Genomic DNA, 20,751 nt, shown 5'->3' on the forward strand with positions numbered 1-20,751 from the left:
TGATTGCCACCAATTTTTCTGTTTTCTTTGTCTCCCCTGTTGGACTGGGGAGGCCAGAGGTGGGACCAGGCCCGATGGTCTCAATGCTGCACAGTCTCCTCTCCTTGCACAGACCGTCTCCTGTGTGTCCAGAGCCCCGGCAGGCTCAGCGCCACCCCCTCCCTCTGGGATGTGGTCCCATCACCTTTCTGGTCTCCCAGTGTCAGAACCTCTTGCCTGAGACCGTCTTCCCCCAAAATGCTTCTGACAATCCAGTCTGATCATGCCTCTCCTCTAACACCTCCCATAGCTCCCCAGTGCCCTCTGTCTTGAGTCCAATGTCCCAGCCTGATATTCAGTGTCTTCATGACCTGCTATTTACAGCCTCTCTAGTCTCACTCCCCACCACATCCCCCTACCCTGCCTACGAAAACTCTCAGCCTGCTTCCTCACACCTCCTGGCCATTGCCCATGCTGTTCCCTTGCCCTGGAATGCCATCGATTCCTGACACATTTTCCCAGACAGATTTCCATTTATCCTCTGAGGCCCAGCTCCAATGCCTCCACCTTCAGGAAACTTTATTCCCCCAGAAGTGTCATGCCCTCCCACGTGGGATTCCCTGAGTCCCAAGTACCTCCCTCTGCCCCAGCCCTGACCACCAGGTATCTCTGTCTGCCCTGTGTCCCTGTCCCCTCCAGCACTGTCTGGTGCCTGACCCGGCCCGTGTGTGTGGAGTGAATGAATGAGGTTGTTTCTGGCTCCAGCTGCCAGCCTCCTCTCTCTCCGCCAGGTGGCCCCTCAGCCCCTGTGGTTCTCAGACACAGTCGCAAACCTGCGGAAGCTGGAGGAGCTGCCCTATCACCTGCTCCGCTCGGGCCGCATCGAGGAGCTGAAGCAGGAGGTGTTGGGTAAGGCTGTCCCCGGCTTAGAGGGGCTGAGCAGATCCGGCTGCCCCACCGTGCTCCCACCTTCCCCAGCCTGGGAAGGGAGAAGGGCAATGTAGAAATCTTTGCTTCCTCTAAAGCCATAGGTTCTCACGAGGGGCGAGTCTGTACCCAGGGACACCTGGCAGTGTCTGCAGACCTTTTTGGTTGTCTCGACTAAGGGAAGCGGTGCTACTGGAATCTGATGTGTGGAGACAGGCATGCCGCTCAATACTGCGCACTGCATGGGATGTCTCCAGACAGAATTATCTGGCCCTAAATGTTTATAGTGCAGAGGGTGAGAAACCCTGCCTGAGCATGAGAGAGACCCCGTCTGTCTGTCTGCCTGTCTATCTGTCTATCTGTCCATCCACCCACCTACCCATCTATCTATCCATTCGCCCATCTGTATGGCTATTTATCTATCTGTTTATCTATTTGTCCATCCATCCATCCATCCTTCTGTCTATCCACTCATCTGTCTATCCACTCATTGTTCTATCTATGTATTCATGAATCCACCCACCCACCTACCCACCCATCTAACTATATATCTATCCACCAATCCGTATGTCGATTTTTCTATCCTTTTATCTATTTGTCCATCCATCCATCCATCCATCCATCTGTCCATCCATCCATTCATCCATCCATCCATCCATACATACATACATCCACCCACCCACCCATCCATCCGTCCATCCATCCATCCATCCATCCATCCATCCATCCTCCATCCATCCATCCTTCTATCCATCCGTCCATCCGTCCTTCCATCCGTCCGTCCGTCCGTCCGTCCATCCGTCCATCCATCCATCCATCTTTCTGTCTATCCACCCATCTGTCTATTCAGCCAGCCAGCCAGTCATCTATCTGTCCGTCCATCCATCCATCCCTGTGATTCTCTCTCTCTCTTTTTTTTTTTTAAAAAGATGACTGGTAAGGGGATCTTAACCCTCGACTTGGTGTTGTCAACACCACACTCTTCCCAAGTGAGCTAACCGGCCATCCCGATATAAGGATCCGAACCTGTGGCCTTGGTGCCACCAGCACCACACTCTCCCAAATGAACCACGGGCCGGCCCTCATCCCTGTGATTCTCAGCCAGAGGAGATTCTGTCTCCCAGGCGACACTTGGCAATGACTGGAGACATTTTTGATTGTCACACTTGGGGACAGGGGTACTGCTGGCATCTGGTCGGTGGAGGCCAAAGTTGCTGCTCTATATCCTGCAATGCACAATTCAGCCCCCAGCACAGAGAAAGATCCAGCTCCCAATGTCAGCACTGCCGAGCTTGAGACCCTGTGCGGGAATTGGACAGGTGGTTCTCCACCTCCCCGGATGGACTGGGAGAGCTGTGTGCTTCCCATACCCTCCCCTTCTCCCCCGCAGGCAGCATGAGCTGGATTACCTGCCGGGGCATCTCCAGTGGCATCGAAGGCCTGCTGGACGACTTTGACTTGTGCACCCCTCACGTGGACTCTCCCGAGGTCGGCCTGGTCCGCGAAGCCCTCCAGCTCTGCCGTCCCGCCGTGGAGCTCCGGGGCATGGGTGAGTCCGGCTGCCCTGGCCGGGAGGGTCCACTCTGCACTGACTTACAAACCCGCTGTCCACACTGAACTGTGAGCTGGATTTTTGTTAACTCTCACACCTTTTCTGTCTAAACCTGTGAGTTCTCTCACAGCACTGCTTCTAGAACTTTTCTTTTTTTAAATTTTGTCTGTTTTCTTTTCTTTTCTTTTCTTTTTTTTTTTTTTGCTTCTGGAATTTTGAATTGAACCTAGGAGAGCTTTAGAGGAAAAACTACCACAGCAGTGCCCGTCCCTTTGCCTTGGACTGGCACCTTTCTCTAGAAAAGGCCAGATAGGAAATATTTCAAGTAAAATAGAGGAAATTAAGCTGGTATTTACATAATGAGAAAAAACAAGTTCCCACATTTTTTAATTAATGAAATTCAAAATATAATAATCATAGTTGAGCACACTTTTTTGTAACTCAGGTCAACTAATGAGAAAGAAGGATTTCTTTTTCAGGGGACAACATTTTGCTTCATTGGGGTTCACAGTTGGTGTTTCCTGTCATCTGATCCATTGCACACAGATGGGTCTGTAAAAACTATTTTTAACTCTCAGGCAAATTGGGCTGAGTCTGGTGCTTGGGACCATTTACTAACTCTGACCTAGAGCTTGAACACCCAGGATGGGGCTTTATTTGTTTGGCTTTGGTTTTGTTTTTTTGATTACAGCAAAGTGCACGTAACTTAAAATTTACCATCTTAACCATTTTGCGTGCACAGTTCAGCAGCATTAAGTCCATTCACACTGTTGTGCAGCCATTACCACCGTCCGTCTGCAGAACCTCTTCATCTTCCCAAACTGAAGCTCTGCCCCCATTAAACAAACTCCCCATCCCCTCCTCCTCTATCCCCCCCAGCACCCACTATTCTACTTTCTGTCTCTATGAATTTCACAACTCTAGGGACCTCATGCAAGTGGAATCATATGGTATTTGTCCTTTTCTGTCTGACTTATTTCACTGAGCATAATGTCCTCAAGGTTCATCCACATTGTAGCACATGTCAGAATTTCCTTTTTAAGGCTGAATAATATTCCATTGCATGGATACACCACATTGTGTTTATCCATTCATCTGTCTTTGGACATTTGAGTTGTTTCTACCTTTTGGCTATTGTGAATAATTCTGCTATGAACATGGGTGTACAAATGTCTCTTTGAGACCCTGCTTTTAATTCCTTTGGGTATATTCCCAGAAGTGGAGTTGCTGGATCATATGGTAAATCTGTGTTTAATTTTTGAGGAACCACCAGATTGTTCTCCACAGCAACTGCACCATTTTACAATCAAATTGTGGGAGGGGAAAAAAAAACTTTTCCTCTACCCTTTTATGTTCAGTAACTGGGGCCTGTGAATTAAACCAACAAAAGACACATTAACAGAAGTAAAGGCACACAAATTTTAACTTTATGTGCATGGGAGCTGTACTGAAAAAAAAAAGTGAAAACCCAAGGAGGTGGTTAGAACTGGGGCTAATATACCATTTTAACAAAGCGCTATAAATTGGGAAGCAAGTGCACAAAGGAAGGAGGACATTAAAGGTGCTTAAGTCCCTGTTACCAAAGTCCCTCCCATGAGTGTGAATAGCATGGCAAAAAGGACAGGTAGTGGCTTGTGATTCCTGTGCAGAGCTTCTATTCCTGGCTCTGCAGAACATCCTTGAACTATTTGCTTCTTTCCACCCTCACGGCCACCAGCCCTGGACCAGCACAGCTCCCCTCCCCCAGACCTTTGCCAAAGCATCTTCCCCATCTGCGCACCTCCATTCTCACCCCTTAGGTCATTTTCCACCCAGCAGTCAGGAGAACCTTTGGAAAGCTCAAATCTCACTAAGTGGCACCCTGTTGAATCTTCTAGGTGATTCTCCATTGCTCTTGGGGTAAAGACTCATCCAGTACTGCAGCCTAGATGGCCTTGTATGACCCACTTTCCTGGGAGATGCTGGTCTCCATCCTCTCTGCCCCAAACAACAATGGAAATGCTCAATCTTATGTGTCCAGGCCCAGCCACATCACCTGCCATTCCCGGAGCCCTGAACTTTCCGAGGTCTCTTTGGAGCTCAGCCAAGAGCTGCCCTTCAGAAAAGCCTTGTCTGGCCACCACTGAAGCTTGACACCACCTTGTCTCTTACCCCCTACCCCTGCATTTTCTATCACTGCACCCCATTTCCATCTGTCTTTATGCTTAATTATTATTTCCCTTGGTTTTCTTTTGCATCATCTGTCTGGCGCACCAGACTTAGAGCTGTGTAAGGATAGTGCCATTATCCACATGCTCCTGCATCATCGACCAGTCCTGGCCAAGAACGTGGATTTTGAACCTCACTGTGTCGATTCAGATCTTGGTTGTGCCACTTACTGGCAAGTGTGACCTTGTAAGCTCCTTACTACCACCATTTCTCTCCCCACAGTCCTCAGTTTTCCCAGCTGCAAAATGGGGATGCTGATTGACCCTCTCACCTCGGGCTGCTGGGAAGGGTATGCAAATCAATTCATGCAGAGCCTGGGGGGGGGGCGGCTATCAAGGGTCCTGTTACTGTCACATGATAACATCAATATCGTTAATGTAAATGGCCTTGGACAAGCCATTTCTGCCTGGAGTCCTGGTTTTGGTGTCTGCAAAATATGGTATTGAACTAAACGTGTGTAGGATGCCACCCAAGTGGAATCGGTGGCGCTTCTCTTATTCATTCATGCAACCCCTGTCAACCACCTGCCTATTACTCCAGCCACGGTGGTGGCTCCCATGGTGGCCCAAGAAAGGTTAAGTCTTCTCTCACTTCCCAAAAGAGAGAAGCAAAACAGCATGGTGAACAGTGAGGGGAATTTAAGGCAACTGGAAAGAACGATGACAACAGGTGTTCGCCAGGAGTCGTAAATCTCACCGAAGCGACTTTCTGGGAAAATGGCCTTGCACTTGGCTGCCCAGTTTAAAGGAAGATTTAAAAACCCATATCTCAGCATCTTCTTCGCAAAGCCTTGATTGACAACGTGGGGCTCCCCAGCACAAGGAGGAGGTGTAGGAACAAATACTACCACCAGAGAGCGCTGTTGGACAACAGCGTGGTCGGTACATTCCCGCACATTCCACAAGTTTGGAAATTCTAGATAACCAGGATCAGTCTCCCCGATTACCCCTTTTGCTTCAGGCTCCAATATGACCCAGCATGGTGCCACTTTTGATCCTGTTTTCTTCTCTTAATAGACTTTGTTTCTCAGAGCAGTTTTAGGTTCACAGCAAAATTGAGTGGAAGGTACAGAGATTTCCCTTATACCCCCTGCTCCGACGCCGATTTTATGGAAAAGGTTGATATAAAGTGCATCATGGATTTTAGGGGGCATTAATTTTGATTTTTTAAAATATTGCATTAAAACAGTATTTATCTTGATGGTGCCACCTTTAGCACCCACGGTGAATGGAACATTCCTCTCTGGTCTCCAGTTCCACCCCATTTCACCAACCAGCAAGCCAAGGCGATGGGTATTCTCAGCATTGCCCTGGGCCCCACAGTTAGAAAGTGCCAACAACAGGGTCAGAATGAACAGTCTGACTTCAGCGTCCCTGGTCTTCACCACTCAGCATTGGAATCACACTTTGGGGATCAAATTCCCTTCTCTAACTGGCTGTGTGACCTTGGGCAAGTTGCTTAGCCTCTCCGTGCCTCAGATTTCCATTTTATAAACTTGGAATGATGATACCTCTGTGTGGTAGGCAGAAAAAACTGTTCATCCCCAACAGATGTATTTACTTCCTAATCCTTGGAACCTGTGACTGTTAGCTCAGATGGCAAAAGATCTGATTAAGTTAAGGGTCTGGAGATGGGAAGATTGTCCTGGATTATCCCCCACTGGGCCCTAAATGCAATCACAAGTGTCCTTATATAAGAAGGAGGCAGAGGGAGATTTGAGGCAGAAAAGGAGAAAACACAAGAATCCCGCATGAAGACAGAGGCAGAGACTGGAGCAATGTGCCACAAGCCAAGGATCTCCTGGAGCTACCAGAGCTGGAGGAGTCAGGGAAGGATCCTTATCTGGAGCACGTGGAGGACGTGCAGCTCTGCCAACACCTTGACCTCAGACTTCTGGCCTCCAGAACAGTGAGAGAATAAAGTTCTATTGTTTGAAGCCACCCAGATGGTTTTGCTACAGTAACCACAGGAAGCTAATATATGCTGTAACTGTGAATTGCCAGGGAATTGAGCATTATTTACCTAACAGCTACTCACTGAGCGTCTATGGTGTTTTAGGCACCAGGAACATAGCCACGAACAAGGCAGACTCCATCTCTGTTCTTGGGAAGCTAAAGGTCTAGGGTAGTGGTACAGGCTGGTGGCTGTCAAATAAATAACCACAACAAAGTCACATCTGAAGTGTGATACAACCTGGGCTTGGGGGTGGGGCTGGAGGGTTGGGCTGGAGAATGCTTCCGGCAGGAGTGACCTTCGGGCTAAAATGAGGATGAAGATATGATTGGTACCAGAAAGGGGGAGAAACGGGAAGCCTTCCAGGCAGAGGGAACAGCATGGGCGATGGCTTAGAGGCTGGAAACCGCCTGGTGCACTTGATGTAATAGTGAGTGTGTCTGGAGAGCAGAGAGTGGGGCAGGAGAGGATGGCAGGGGCCAGTACCCGTGGTGTTGTGTCTTCTCTCCTGCAGCCCCTGCAGGGGTAAGGGCTCAACAGCATGGGGGGACTCAACCAGGCAACTTAACCTGCATCCCCTTTGTTGCAGAGAGGAGCATCCTGTACACAGAACTCCTGGCCAGACTCCATTTCTTTGCCACCTCTCATCCAGCACTGGTGGGACAGCTGTGCCAGCAGGCCCAGAGCTGGTTCCGGGTGTGCCCACACCCTGTGCTGGTGCCCCTTGGAGGATTCCTCCAGCCCCCAGGAGGACCCCTCCAGGCCACCCTCACTGGCTGTCATAAAGGTGAGTCTCTCCAGCATAGCAAAAATCCTGCTTGGCCCTCTTACCTGGGGACAGCAGATGGCAGGTGTTTGGGGCTGCTCTCTGGGACTCCCTTCTGCCAGTCGGGAGTCCCCAAGGGTGTCATCAGGGCCTGCCCTGCTGTCTCATGCTGACAGGGCTCTCTCTGCCCCCCAGAGACTGTAGACTACCGAGTGTAAATACTACTAATGAGCGTGAAGCTAGAGGATGCCTCCAAGGTTCCCATCTCAAAGAACTTAGCACTCATCTTACAGAGTTCCTGCAATTTACAGGCTCATGCTAGTAAGTCTGGAGGCTAGGACTTGATTCCTGACCAGCCCTTGAGAGGCTAATGGAACTGGACACTGCCCCTGGGACCCAGAACGTCCAGCGGAGAAGAGGATTTTAGTTTTGCCATCCATTTGTCACCCATTTTTACTTCCACATCTGTCCGTTCATTCCTTCACCCCTCTACCCACCTATCCTTCCATTTTCCTTATCTGGCATCTTCCATCCACTCATTTATCCCTCCACGCATCCATATACTCAGCCACCCGTCAACTTGCCCACCATCTGCAAATGGATTAATCCATCTACCCAGCTGCCCGCCCATCCATTCACCCACCCACCCAGCCAGCCAGCCTCCTGTCTATCCACTTATCCACCCATCCACCTCCATTCATCCATCCCCTTATCTGCCCATCTACAACCTCTCACATTCATTGTGAGACCACTGAATATGATTAGTTCATGGTTCAAATGTCAGTTATTACCACTCAGGCTTTTTCTATACCATGTGACCTGATAGATAAAGCTATTCTCCCTGGCACAATGTTTCCAAAATAGAAATTCTAAGACATGCTAAGTACAACACATGGAGGAACTGATTTAGGGGCAGCCACTAGAACGCTGTCTCAAGGATTCTGAGACTGAAGCTGGTTTAGTGGGAAAGTGTGTGCATTTGTTACGATAGAGGCTCAGATGTTGTAACAAGGGCCAAAGTGGCTTAAATAAATCAGGAGTTCATTTCTCTCTCATGTAACAGTTCAAGCATAAGCGGAGGTAAAATGTCGTCCCCAGGGTGTTGGGGACTCAGACCCTTCAGTCTGGTTGCTCTGACATTTTCAAAGTGAGTCTGCTCTCATTGGCCCAAGATTGCTGCTGCAGCTCCTACCATCACAATGGCATTCCAGCCAGTGGGAAGTGGGAAGAAGTGGATGGCAGGCCTTTTTTAAGGGCATGACCTAGAAGTAAAACTTACCATTTCTGCTCCTGTCTCATTGGCTAGAACTTGGATATCTCCAACTTTAAAGGAGCCTGGAAATATGGTCTTTGTAAGGGTAACCATGTACTCAGCAAAAACCCATGGGCTTTTGGGCTTCATTACAGAAGGAAGAATAATAGGATGGCTGTAGGGGCACAAATCACAGATAGTGCTGTGATTGATTGATGATGTCTGCCACAGCACGGGCAGAGGAAGTTTGAGGTTGGAGTGATGTTTTGTCATCTCTAGAGCAGAGAAGTGTTTTGTGTCTCAGACCCACTGTGCCTTGTGGTACACCCTGTAGTTATGTCGAAGTTCAAAAAGATCCTGCCCACTCTGGGTTTCAGTTTCTTCATTTTTAAAATAAAAAGTTTGAGTTAACTTTTTAATTTTTTTAGCAGCTGGCCATTACAGGGATCTGAACACTTGACCTTAGTGTTATAACACCACACTAACCAATGGAGCTAACTGGCCAGCCCTGAGTTGACATTTTTAAGGTCACATAGTGTATGACAAGAAACAAATCTCTTCTTCTCACTCTTTGTCCCAATGAGATGAAAACAAAATCCTGGATCCTCAGAGCTGGATCAGCTCTAATTCAACACCCCCGCAACCATTTTCCATATGGGCAAACTAAGGCAAAGGGAAGAAAAAGGACATTCAGAAAGGACTCAAGGACATTCAGAAAGTCTGGTTTTTTAATATCTGGGCTGGTGTTTTCCACAGTCTAAGTTGGTGTCACTCTCTCCTCAGTGATGTTTTCATCAAAGTTCACCTGGCAGAGAGCCTTGGGCTGTGTTTGCCCAAACTACTGGTAAATATCTTTTCTTTAGGACCCCAGCCTTTATTTTTCCATGCAGGTGGAGCTCACAAGCAGGGTCCTCATTCTCACCCAATATAATTCCATTTCTGAGTCCTAGCCAACTAGTCCTAGCAGGGTTTCTTAACATTGGAACTGTTGACATTTGGGGCTGGATCATTCTCTGGGATGGAAGTATCCTGTGTATTGTAGGATGTTGGGCAACGTCCCTGGCCTCCACCCACCAGATGCCTCCACCCACCCTCATCCCCAGTTGTGGCACTCAAAAATGTCTCCAGCCATTGCTCAGTGTCTCCTGGGGGGCAGAATCACCCCAGGTGAGAATCATTGACTAGAAAGACACAACCAAGTTGTGGTGTGGTCCCTTTTCCCACCTAAGAGCAATGTAATGTCACAGTGTAGAGTCTAAATCTGGTGTCTGACAGCACTGGCTGTGAAATCTGGGGCTCTACTGCTTCCTAGCTGTGTGGCTTTGAGCAAGGGACTGAATCTGTCTGTACCTCAGTTTTCTTATCTGTGAAGTGGGCATTCATTTGAGGACCTTCTGGCTGAACACTCAAACATGGGAGCTGAGGTCACTACCATTTTCTCTGTGTGCCGCAGGCATCACTGCCATGGCGTGGGGCCTGGAAGAGAAGCTGCTGGCAGTTGGCACCCAGGATGGCATCATTGTGGTGTGGGACATAAAAGAGCAGCAGGTGATCCACGTTTTAACCGGACACACAGGTAAGGCTCGGGGAGTGGGGTTATGGTTAACTTCTTCCTAGTGTCCACAGCTAAGTCTGTCCCCAGAGCCCCTTCTTCACCATGGATTCTGTTCTCTGTATTGAAACCCTGACCTTTGTTCTTGCATCAGTTAGCTAGAGCTGCATAACAAGCCACCCAAACACAGTGGCCTCAAACAAGCTGTTTCCCTAGCTCGCCTTCCATGGGTTGGCAATTTAGGCTGGGTTCAGCTGGGTGGTTCTTCTTGTCTCAGTCAGGCTTGCATGTGCACACGCAGTTACTGGGTCATCTGGGAGCTGGCTGGTTCAGGATATTCTTAACTGAGACAACTCAACTCTGCTCCATGTGGTGTGTCATCCTCCAGGAGACTAGTCCCAGCAAAGGCAGGGTTTCAAGAAAGCAAATAGAAGCTCACAAAATATCTTAAGGCCTGGACTTGGGGCTGGTACCCTGTCACATTTTATTGGCCAGAGGAAGTCTCAAGAATAGTACAGAATCAATGAATAGGGAAATAGTCTTCATCTCTCAATGAGAGGATCTGCAAAGTCACATTACCAAGGATATACATCAGGGAGGGTAAAGAATTGTGGTCATTTTGCAATTTGTCTACCTAAGGTTTTCATTTCTGCATAGCCCCTTAACAGATATGGTTCACTCATTCAATGGATTATTGAGTGCAGTTCATTCATTCAATTGATTATTGAGTGCCTCCTGTGTACCAGATCCTGTTCTAGGTGCTGAAGAGAAACAGACCAGGCCAGAAGTAGGATGGAAAATGATTCATCCTTAAAGACTTATCTCAAGGGTCATCTCTTTGGGAAAGATGATTGCTGAAGCAGAGTTGATAACTGGTCCCCCAGTGCTATCCCATAGCTTGATAGTACACAGATCACATTAGTACTTAAAATTTGCAATTATTTGTTAATGTGAATTCCTATTGCTATTTTCTGAGGGGAGGGAGTATATCTTTATAAATATGTGTGTCTGTGTGTGTGTGTGTTTAAATTTTATTGACACATTATAAGGGGGTATGTTTTAACATGCTCAATATTTATTGAATAAATAAGTTAAAACACCCTATTCGTTTAAAAAATAAATTTAACAGGATCAAACCACAGAACATTGGCTCTACAAATAATCAAATTCAAGCCCTTCAATTAATTAAAAAAGGGTGGGAGAGTGGATGAGGTCTAAAAAGTTGAATCATGGGCTGGCTGGTTAGCTCAGTTGGTTAGAATACAGTGTTAAAACACCAAGGTCAAGGGTTCGGATCTCTGTACCAGCCAGCCTCCCCCCCCCCCAATTTTTTAAAAATTAAATTCCTTTTAAATATGACATGTTCAAAAAAAAATTTTTTTTTAAATTAAGGAGGTGCCCTAAAAAGCTCGGTCAGCAAGATGAATATTTTAATACCATGTTTTATTTTATTATTTTTATTTATTTATTTATTTATTTAAAGATGACTGGGAAGGGGATCTTAACCCTTGGCTTGGTGCTGTCAGCACCACACTCAGCCAATGAGCTAACCGGCCATCCCTGTATGGGATCCGAACCCATGGCCTTGGTGTTACCAGCACCGCACTCTCCCGAGTGAGCCACGGGCCGGTCCAATACCATGTTTTAAAAAGTCAAAAATAATGCAAAATAAAATCCAAGATGAATATGATATCAAGCTGTCTTAAATAAAGGTGAGATCAGTGATTATGCTGTGCTGTATTGGAGCCAGAGGCCAGAGGAAAAATCACAGTTGTTTAGCACCCCCTGAAATTTGCACCTAAGGCGGATACCTCACTTGTCTAACCCTGGTCCTGGCCCTGCAGAAGCTTGAGAAGGGCACAGGAGGAGAAAGAGTCTCCCAGGCACAGGAAGCAGCAAGTGCTAAGGCCCTGAGAGGGGAACACGTCTGGCAAGTCCACAAAACATCAAGGAAGTCATGAGGCTGAACCTCGGGAGATTACATCAAATAAAAGAAAATGTCACTGAAGGTCACATAACGTATGATTCCATTGATATGAAATATCCAGAACAGGCAAATCCATAAAGACAGACAGCAGATTGGTGGTCGCCAGAGAATGTGGGAGGGGGATGGGGAGTGACTGCTCATGGGGACGGGGTTTCCCTTTGGAAGGATGAGAATGTTCTGGAACTAGATAGAGGTCACGGTTGCACAACATCGTGAATGTGCTAAATGCCACTGAATTGACACTTTGAAATGGTTACAATGATGAGAAAGAAATGGGAGGGAGTGACTGCTTTTTGAGGTTATGACAATATTCTGAACTTAGTCTGTGGCGATGATTGTACAACTCTGTGAGCATACTAAAAACTGTTGGATCTTGTAATTGTACATTGATTGGGTTAATTTTATGGTTGTGAATTATAACTCGATAAAGATGTTAAGAATATCATATCATTGCAATCTAAGTATGGGCACCATTTTTCTAAATCTATTTTTCTCAGCATTTTGCTATAAACATTCTTTTGTGTCCATTGAATTTTTTTTAACAACTTTATCGAGGTATAATTTACGTACTATAAAATTCACCTGTTTTAAATATATGGTACAATGGTTTTTAGTTAATTTACCCAGTTATGCAACCATCACCACAATCCAGGTTTAAAACATTTCTGTCTCGGGCCAGCCCGTGTCTCACTCGGGAGAGTGTGGTGCTGATAACACCAAGGCCACGGGTTCGGATCCTATATAGGGAAGGCCGATTCGCTCACTGGCTGAGCGTGGTGCTGACAACAACAAGTCAAGGGTTGAGATCCCCTTACCGGTCATCTTTAAAAAAAAAAAACAAAAACATTTCCGTCTCCCCAAGAAGAAACCTCATGCTCCTTTGAGTTAATCCCCACTCCCACCCCTAGCCCCAGGCAATCACTAATTTGCTTTCTGTTTCTATGGATTTGCCTGCTCTGGATATTTTGCATAAATGGAGTCATACAGCACATGGTCTTTTGCATCTGGCTTCTTTCACTTAGAAAAATGTGTTTGAGATTTATCCATACTGTTGCATGTATCAATAATTTGTTGCTTTTCAATGCCGAGTGGTATTCCATTGCATGAATGACCACAGTTTGTGTATCCATTCATCAGCTGATGGACATTTACATTGTTTTCAACTTTTGGCTGTCTTGAATAATGCTGCTATGATCCATTGAATCTGTATTTTTATAATGCTTAAATGCAGCAAAAATATTTCATTGTTCCCAAAAGATCACTGTCTTTGTCCTTTTGGGCTGCAATGACAAAATACCATAAACCAGGTAGCTTATAAACTTATTTCTCTCAGTTCTGGAGGCTGAGAAGTCCAGGATCAAGGCTCCGGTGAGGGCCCACTTCCTGGTTCACAGATGGCATCTCCGCTCTGTGTCCTCACACGGTGGGGAGGGTGCAGTGAGGGGGCTCTCGGGGGTCTCTTTCACAAGGGCACAAATCCCATTCACGAGGGTTCCACTCTCATGACATAATTACCTCTCAGAGGTCCCACCTCCTAATACAATCACATTGGAGATTAGATAGGAACGGTGTGGGTTGGGGAGGTGGACACAAACATTCAGATCGTAGCAGTCATGTTCCAGAATTGATTAAACAGTTTTTAATATTTTTTTTATATTTAGGCTATTTCTAGTTATCTGCTATTATGGGTAATGCTGAGATGAATCTCTTTTTACTGCAATCAATATTTTTCCCTTCTGTAGAAATTTCCAAGGAGTAGGAATCTTGAACTGGAGCATAAGAACATTTCTATGGGTTTTTTGAGAAGTGTCATTGCTTTCTAAACAGGCCATCCCAAGTTAAAACATCCCCCAACCCCAAAGCTCCCAGCATTAGATGTTTTTATTTTACTATTTTTTTTCTTGGGGGTGGAGGTGAGGTGGGTAATGACAAAATATCTGCCAAATCAGACTCCATTCATTTTATTCTCCTCAGGATGGCTATTTTCCCATAGGTCTGTTCAATATTTGTATTTCTTTTTGTGTGATCCGTCAGTTCATGACCTGGCCTCATTTACCAATGGTGATATTTATTTATTTATGTATTCATTCATTTAGTTTTGGCAGCTAGCCAGTTCGGGGATCTGAACCCATGACCTTGGTGTTATAACACCACTCTCCAACCAACTGAGCTAACCGGCCAGCTGATATATATATATATTTTTTAAGTAAACAAACCATTATTGTTTATGATCAGAAAAACTCGGTAATCAATTTATGGGGAAAAAAAAGAAAGTATTATCGATATATATGATGTGGAAAGTGAAAGTTTCCTGTCTCCTAGTGGCGGGCTGGAGCTGGCTGATTGTGAAAATTTCAGGAATTTTGTGAGGCCAGTTGTCAAACACAGCCATTATTAAATATTAAATTATCAAGCTTCCAGTTAATACATTATATTAAAACAAGGTAATAAATACCCCAAACTCATCACTTTCTACTTATTTTACCACATCTGACTATTATCTATGCTCTTGGCTACTGCGTCTGTGTGGAGGAAACAGTGCGCTACTGAGTATCTCTTCCCAACTCCACCACGTTCAGTGACATCACTTTAGCGGCTTGAAATCAGCCATGGTGGGACTATTTACACCACGGAAATTGTCAAATCCTACAAGTCATGGCTTTTCCCGCCCCCGTAGGCTGCCAGTTGTTAGAACATTTACCAGCATATCCGTGTTCTAACGGCCCTCACAGGCTATTTGGTTCATATTCCTTCAGATTAAATATATCTGTTTATATGGTAACAGTATCTCAATATCACTGTTAAGATGAATTATAAATATATATAAATATAAAATATGGAAAGAGCTAAAATACGTGGTGTTATTTGAAGAGAAAAGAAGTTGCAAAACTTATATGAAAAAAATGTATCTATAGTCACACATCACTTAACAACAGGGATACATTCTCAGAAATGTGTCTTTAGGCGATTTCATCGTTGTGCGAATGTCGTAGAATGCACGTATGTAAACCTAGAGCCTATCACACATCTAGGCTGTATGGTAGAGCCATTATAACCTCTTTTTTTCCCCCCCCGTCTCTTCTATTTATTTATTTATGTATCTATCTATTTATTTATTATTAGCGTATTCATACAAGTCTGAACCCTTGCCCTTGGTGTTATTAGCACCATGCTCTAACCAAGTGAGAAACTGGCCAGCCCCTCATTGTTACAAATCACACTTATTCTTTATGCCCCTTATGCAACCACTCCCCTTCCCCCTCCGCCTCCTCCAAATTCAATTAGCTTTGTTTGGGGCAACTGATTGAATTTCAACCATTTGTGGCACTCTTTTTGCTTTGTCACATTCCATTATTTCTAATTTGGATATGTTTGAATCATCCATCTTTTTCTTGGTAATAACACCAAGGTCATAGGTTTGGAAACTTGTACTGGCCAGCTGCCAAAAAACCCAAACCAAACAAAAAAAACCCCATCTTAAAACAAAGAAACAAACAAAAAACCACCTAAACCAAGGTATTTCCAAGCCAACAGGCATTTTGGTAGTTACAAGGTCAAAGTGTTACCAGCTAATATCCTTTCCCCCTCCCTGATCTGCTGCAGGAGAGGTGAGGTGTGTGAAAGTGTTTGGCAAAGGGACATTCGCCATCTCCGCCTCAAAGGACCACACACTGCGCTTATGGAACTTACTTTCCGGCCAGGAGAAATTTGTCATTTGGGATGGAGGTTCAAAAAGTCCCACAGAACCTCAGATCTGGAGCCTTCATGTGGATGAAGCAAATAAGGTTGTGTATTCGACTTCTGGCACGAAGGTAACAAATAATTTGTCTGTTTGTAAAGGAAAACAGGGACGAGAGCCTTCAAAGAGAGTAGGCTGCATCTGTAAGGAGGGGCTCCCTGAAAAGAGGGGGATGAGTGTAAACAGGGGTACATTACTTCATAGTTGGTTTAGATGATCCTGATAGTTCTTTCTGACTCTTAGATTTGAGACCTTTCATCTTTTTAAATATAGTCATGTAGGGCTCTAAATTTCCCTCTTAGTACTGCTTTACCTTCATCCCACAAATTTTGATATGCTGTGTTCACATTTACATTCAGTTCAAAATGCTTTCAGGATTCATGTTCTTATTTGATCGATGGGCTATTTAGAAGTGTGCTGTCGTTTCCAAATATTTGAGGAGCTCCCAGATAGTGTTCTACTATTTTTTTTTTTTCTAATTGAATTCCTTTTGTATTATGTGAATCCTTTGGAATTTACTGAGATTTGTTTTATTGTCTCTTTTGGTAAATGTTACATGTACATCTGAATAATGATTTGATCCTCACATATTGTACACGAATAATGATAGTCAACACTGTGCCCTCAAAGTATGTATAATCAATTATGCGTCAATAAAAAAATAAACACATAATAGCAAAAAAAAAAAAAAGATAAGGACTTTGAAAACAATGTATATTCCACTGTATCATTCCATTATGTCAATCATAACCCTATAATTTGATAGTTTTATGAGTGGAGACACAACAGCATAGTGGGTAAGAGCTTAGTAGCTAAAACCAGGGGGAAAATCTGTGTTTAACTCCCTGTTGAGTTTCTTGGGAGCTGAGTGACCTTGGTATGTCACTTCCCCATTCAGGGTCTCATTTCCTTTTCTACTTCATAAGATAATGACTGCAAACCACTCAGCATAGTGCTTGGCACATAGTAAGCACCATATAATTGGTATCTATTCACTATTATATTACATTAGTGGTTGTTAACAGTAATATTGGTGCTTATAAACTGTGCCATCCAATATGGGAGTCACCAGCCAGATGTGGCTATTGAACACTTGAACTGTGGCTGTTTGGACACACTAAAAAGATTTAGTACAATAAAAATAATATAAACTATCTTAGTAATTTTTATATTGATGACATCTTGAAGTGATAACATTTGGACATCTTGGGTTAAATAAAAGATATTATTAAGACTGGTTTTACCTGTTTCTTTTTACCTTTTTTAAGGTGTGTAATGAAAACATTTAAAATCACATGTGGTGTGTGCATATGTAACAAAATTAGGATTAAACCATATATGCAGTTTTACAAAGTTATTTTTCCCACTTAATATTTTATGAGCTCATGAGCATTTTGCCCATAACCTTAAATATTCTTCAAAAATATCATGCTTAGTGATTGCATACGATTTATTTGTATGGTTCCACTAATGTTTATTTAACTAATCCCTTATTTTTGGGCACACATGTTGTTTCTAGTTCTTTGCTCATACAAATAACTGAAACAACTTTCCTTATACATATATATTTGCCTATATCTTTCCTTATTTCTTTAGTGTAAACCCCAGAAGTTGAGTTAGTGGGCAACTGTTTAAAATTTAAATGTTTACTGTTGATAAAAAGATACTTTTGGGGATGTGAAATCAAATATGAAAACTGCTGTAATCAATAATCACTTGTAGTGAACATATATGTTTGCACCTTTTTCTTGGTCCTGGGGGATCAAATATGAAAACTGCTGTAATCAATAATCACTTGTAGTGAACATATATGTTTGCACCTTTTTCTTGGTCCTGGGGGATCTCAGGGGGCAGGACTACATATAGCCTCTGCCAGGAGTCCCTCAGGAGCAGGGCTGCACATAGCCCTGCCAAGAGAGTGCAGGAAGGTGAGTTGCTTAGCCCCTTGAGCTAGGGGCTGCCGCCTGGGGAGGTGGTCAACCACAGACCAGACACAAAGTTCTGGGGCTTAGCGCACACACTAAGCAAATTTATTGGGGAAAAGCAGGTATTATATATGTTTCAGCCAGCTGCAAACCCCTCCCATCACCTCCCCATCTCCTAGGTAACTCAATAGGAAGTCTGTGGTTTGCAGTTAAGCCTTGCAAAATCTTGCTGACATGGTGTATTCACATCCTGCTGAGACAGGCAAAATACAGGAGAGCAAGAGTGCCTCCATCTTTAACAGGTGTTTTCCTTCATTTTCCTCCATATGTTAATGCATATGATGCTGCTAACCTATTTTTTTATTTTTAGAACTTTTTATTTTAGAACAATTTAAGATTTATGAAAAAGCTGAAAAGATCATACAGAGAGTTCCTATATACCCTTCATCCAGCCTCTGTTAATATCAGCATCTTACATGAGGACATTTGTCATAACTAAGATGCTAATATTGATGATTGCTATCAACTAAACCCCAGAATTTATTTGGATTTTATCAACTGTTCCGTACATGTCCTTTTGTTTTTCCAGGATCCAGTACAGAATTTGCCCCTCCCCTGCTTTTTCCTGAACTGACAGTGTTGAAAATATAATGTATAAACTATTTTAAAAAAAGAAAACAGGTCTTGCATTTGGCTCTGGAAAACTTGCAGTCTAGGTCTCCCACTGATATGTCTCTTCCTCTTCATTATTCCATTAGATCAATGCTTGGAATCTGGAAACTGCAGAGCTGGTTTTCCACATCCTGGGAGATGCCTCCGATCCCTGGATGTGCACGGCTGTGCTGGCTTCCCAGGCTAGGCTGCTGACAGTGTCCAAGGATGGTGTGGTCAGTCTGTGGAGCTCAGCTGTGGGAAAACTGCAGGGGAAGCAACATTTGTCCAGTATCAAAGAAGAGACATCTACCTGTGCAGTGTCAGTTCAGAAAGAAGGAAAGATGGTTATTGGGTTTAGCAACGGCTCCATTTCTTTGGTAAGCAACTTTACTGACCACGACACCAACATTAACTCAGCTCAAAAGTGCTCAGACGTTCTAGAAGTTGAGAGAAATGACCTTGCCTTATATCTTTTAATAAATGACATTTGTCTTCTTAATTCTAGGGATCTACAATTCAGTAAACATCTATTGGTGTCTCCTGGGGGCGGGCCAATGTGGGCAACTGTTGGAACTCAGTCCTTCTGGGAAGCTCTGGGTGATGGTGTAGAACATGCTTCAGAGTTGTCCTACTGAGGGGTCAAAAGCTGGGTACTATCTCCCAGCTCCATTGGTGGTTGGTGGACATCTGCTCCCATGAGCACTAACATGTGGACCAAACAATCTGGCTGTCTTAGTTCATTTTCTGATGCTGTAACAGAATAGCATGGACTGGGTAATTTATAAAGAACAAAAGTTTATTTGGCCCGTGGTTCTTGAGGCTGGGAAGCCTAAGAGCATTTCACCAGCATCTCACAAGGTCATCCCATGATGGAAGGCAAGAGAGGAAGTGAGATCCCAAGACTGGGAAAGAAACGGGGCAGAACTCCCACAATAACTAACCCACTCCCACGATAACAGCATTAATCCATTCATGAGGGCAGAACACTCATGAGCTAATCACCTCTGAAAGGTCCCACTTCTCAACAATGTTCCAGTGGGGATTACATTTCCAACACATGAACTTTGGTGGTGGGAGGGGGTGCACATTCAAACCATAGCACTGGGTAAGTCAGGGGGAAAAAGTCTTCCTGTGCAAAGTCAAAGGTGCTTGCAATAAGAAGACTTCAGGAATAGAGGAGGATGTTGAAGGGATGTGGATGGGATGTCGATGGAAAATTATATAAGGAGTCATAGTGGAGAAGCATGGGTTCCATACTAGGTGCTGGACAGGCTTTAGAAATACATAAGCCCCAACCTCACCTTCAAGGAACTCAATCAAGGGAGGAAGATGGGCTTGTGAACAACTTACAGTGACACTAAGAGGAACAGAGTCTGTTTTCTGCAGAGGTAGAAACAGTGTGCTCTTGGTCTGGTTAAGGAGCAAATATGTCTGAAAAGTAATCTGGGGAGGCTCCCCAGAAGAGGCAGGCTTGGAGTAAGAAAGATTTCCCAGATGAAAAATAGAAGATTGAGGGAATAGAGAATATTGTAGTGGGGAGGTAGGAGCATGCCTGGCATTTTAGGGAAAAGAGAGTTGGCGTGGAGACAGATCACAGGGTCTTCTATGTCCTGCTGAGGAGGTGAGCCTTTGAAGAGGGGAGGAATATGACCTCTAAAAACTCATTACAAAGCTCCACATTTCTGGAACTCATGAGCTCCATGAGCTCTCAGGGCACCAAACCCAACAATAAAACGTAATCCCAAATCCTTTGATCAGGTCTCTTGGTTGTTTAGCTCTACTTTCCCTTCATTCACTGATTCTCTTCAATAAGCCAGAAAGGACCTTGGACTTTGGGGTCAGACACACCTGAGTTTGAAAATCCACTCCTGCCTTTGACTAGCTGTGCTCTTGGGCTAGCTCAGCCCCTATTCTGAGCCTCGGTTCCCTCATTTGTAAAATGGGGATAAAATGACACCCAGATTTAGAGCTTGGGCAAGGGATGGACAGATGGGCACCTGCTCGGGCTTCCAATCTGTGGGGGGGGGGTAGGAGGGGCACTAAGATATCACTGGAGTGAGTTGAAAATATGGTGCTGGTTAAACTCAGGTTTCTGAATTTACAACTCCTTATATAGCTCACTGTTGGGGTTCTATCCATACCCCTTAGTGTTCTCTGTTCTTGAAGGCTCCTTACTGCAAATACCTGCAACTCTGTACCTGGCTTGTTTTTTTCCCCTGACTCCCTCTCCATGCCCAGTGCACTTGGTCTATGTGTT

General features: G+C 44.6%; 1 protein-coding gene across 1 annotated transcript in view; it reads left to right on the plus strand.

The window, feature by feature from the left end:
- Positions 1-20,751, plus strand: part of NWD1 (NACHT and WD repeat domain containing 1) — a 62,987-nt gene that overhangs the window by 22,758 nt on the left and 19,478 nt on the right. Inside the window, 6 exon segments of the mRNA XM_063113118.1 lie at positions 771-888; positions 2,297-2,455; positions 7,209-7,406; positions 10,091-10,213; positions 15,780-15,988; positions 18,599-18,871. Coding sequence (XP_062969188.1) covers positions 771-888; positions 2,297-2,455; positions 7,209-7,406; positions 10,091-10,213; positions 15,780-15,988; positions 18,599-18,871 — 1,080 coding nt within the window.

This window comes from Cynocephalus volans, chromosome 10 (assembly GCF_027409185.1).
Source record: "Cynocephalus volans isolate mCynVol1 chromosome 10, mCynVol1.pri, whole genome shotgun sequence".
Taxonomy (NCBI): Eukaryota; Metazoa; Chordata; class Mammalia; order Dermoptera; family Cynocephalidae; genus Cynocephalus; species Cynocephalus volans.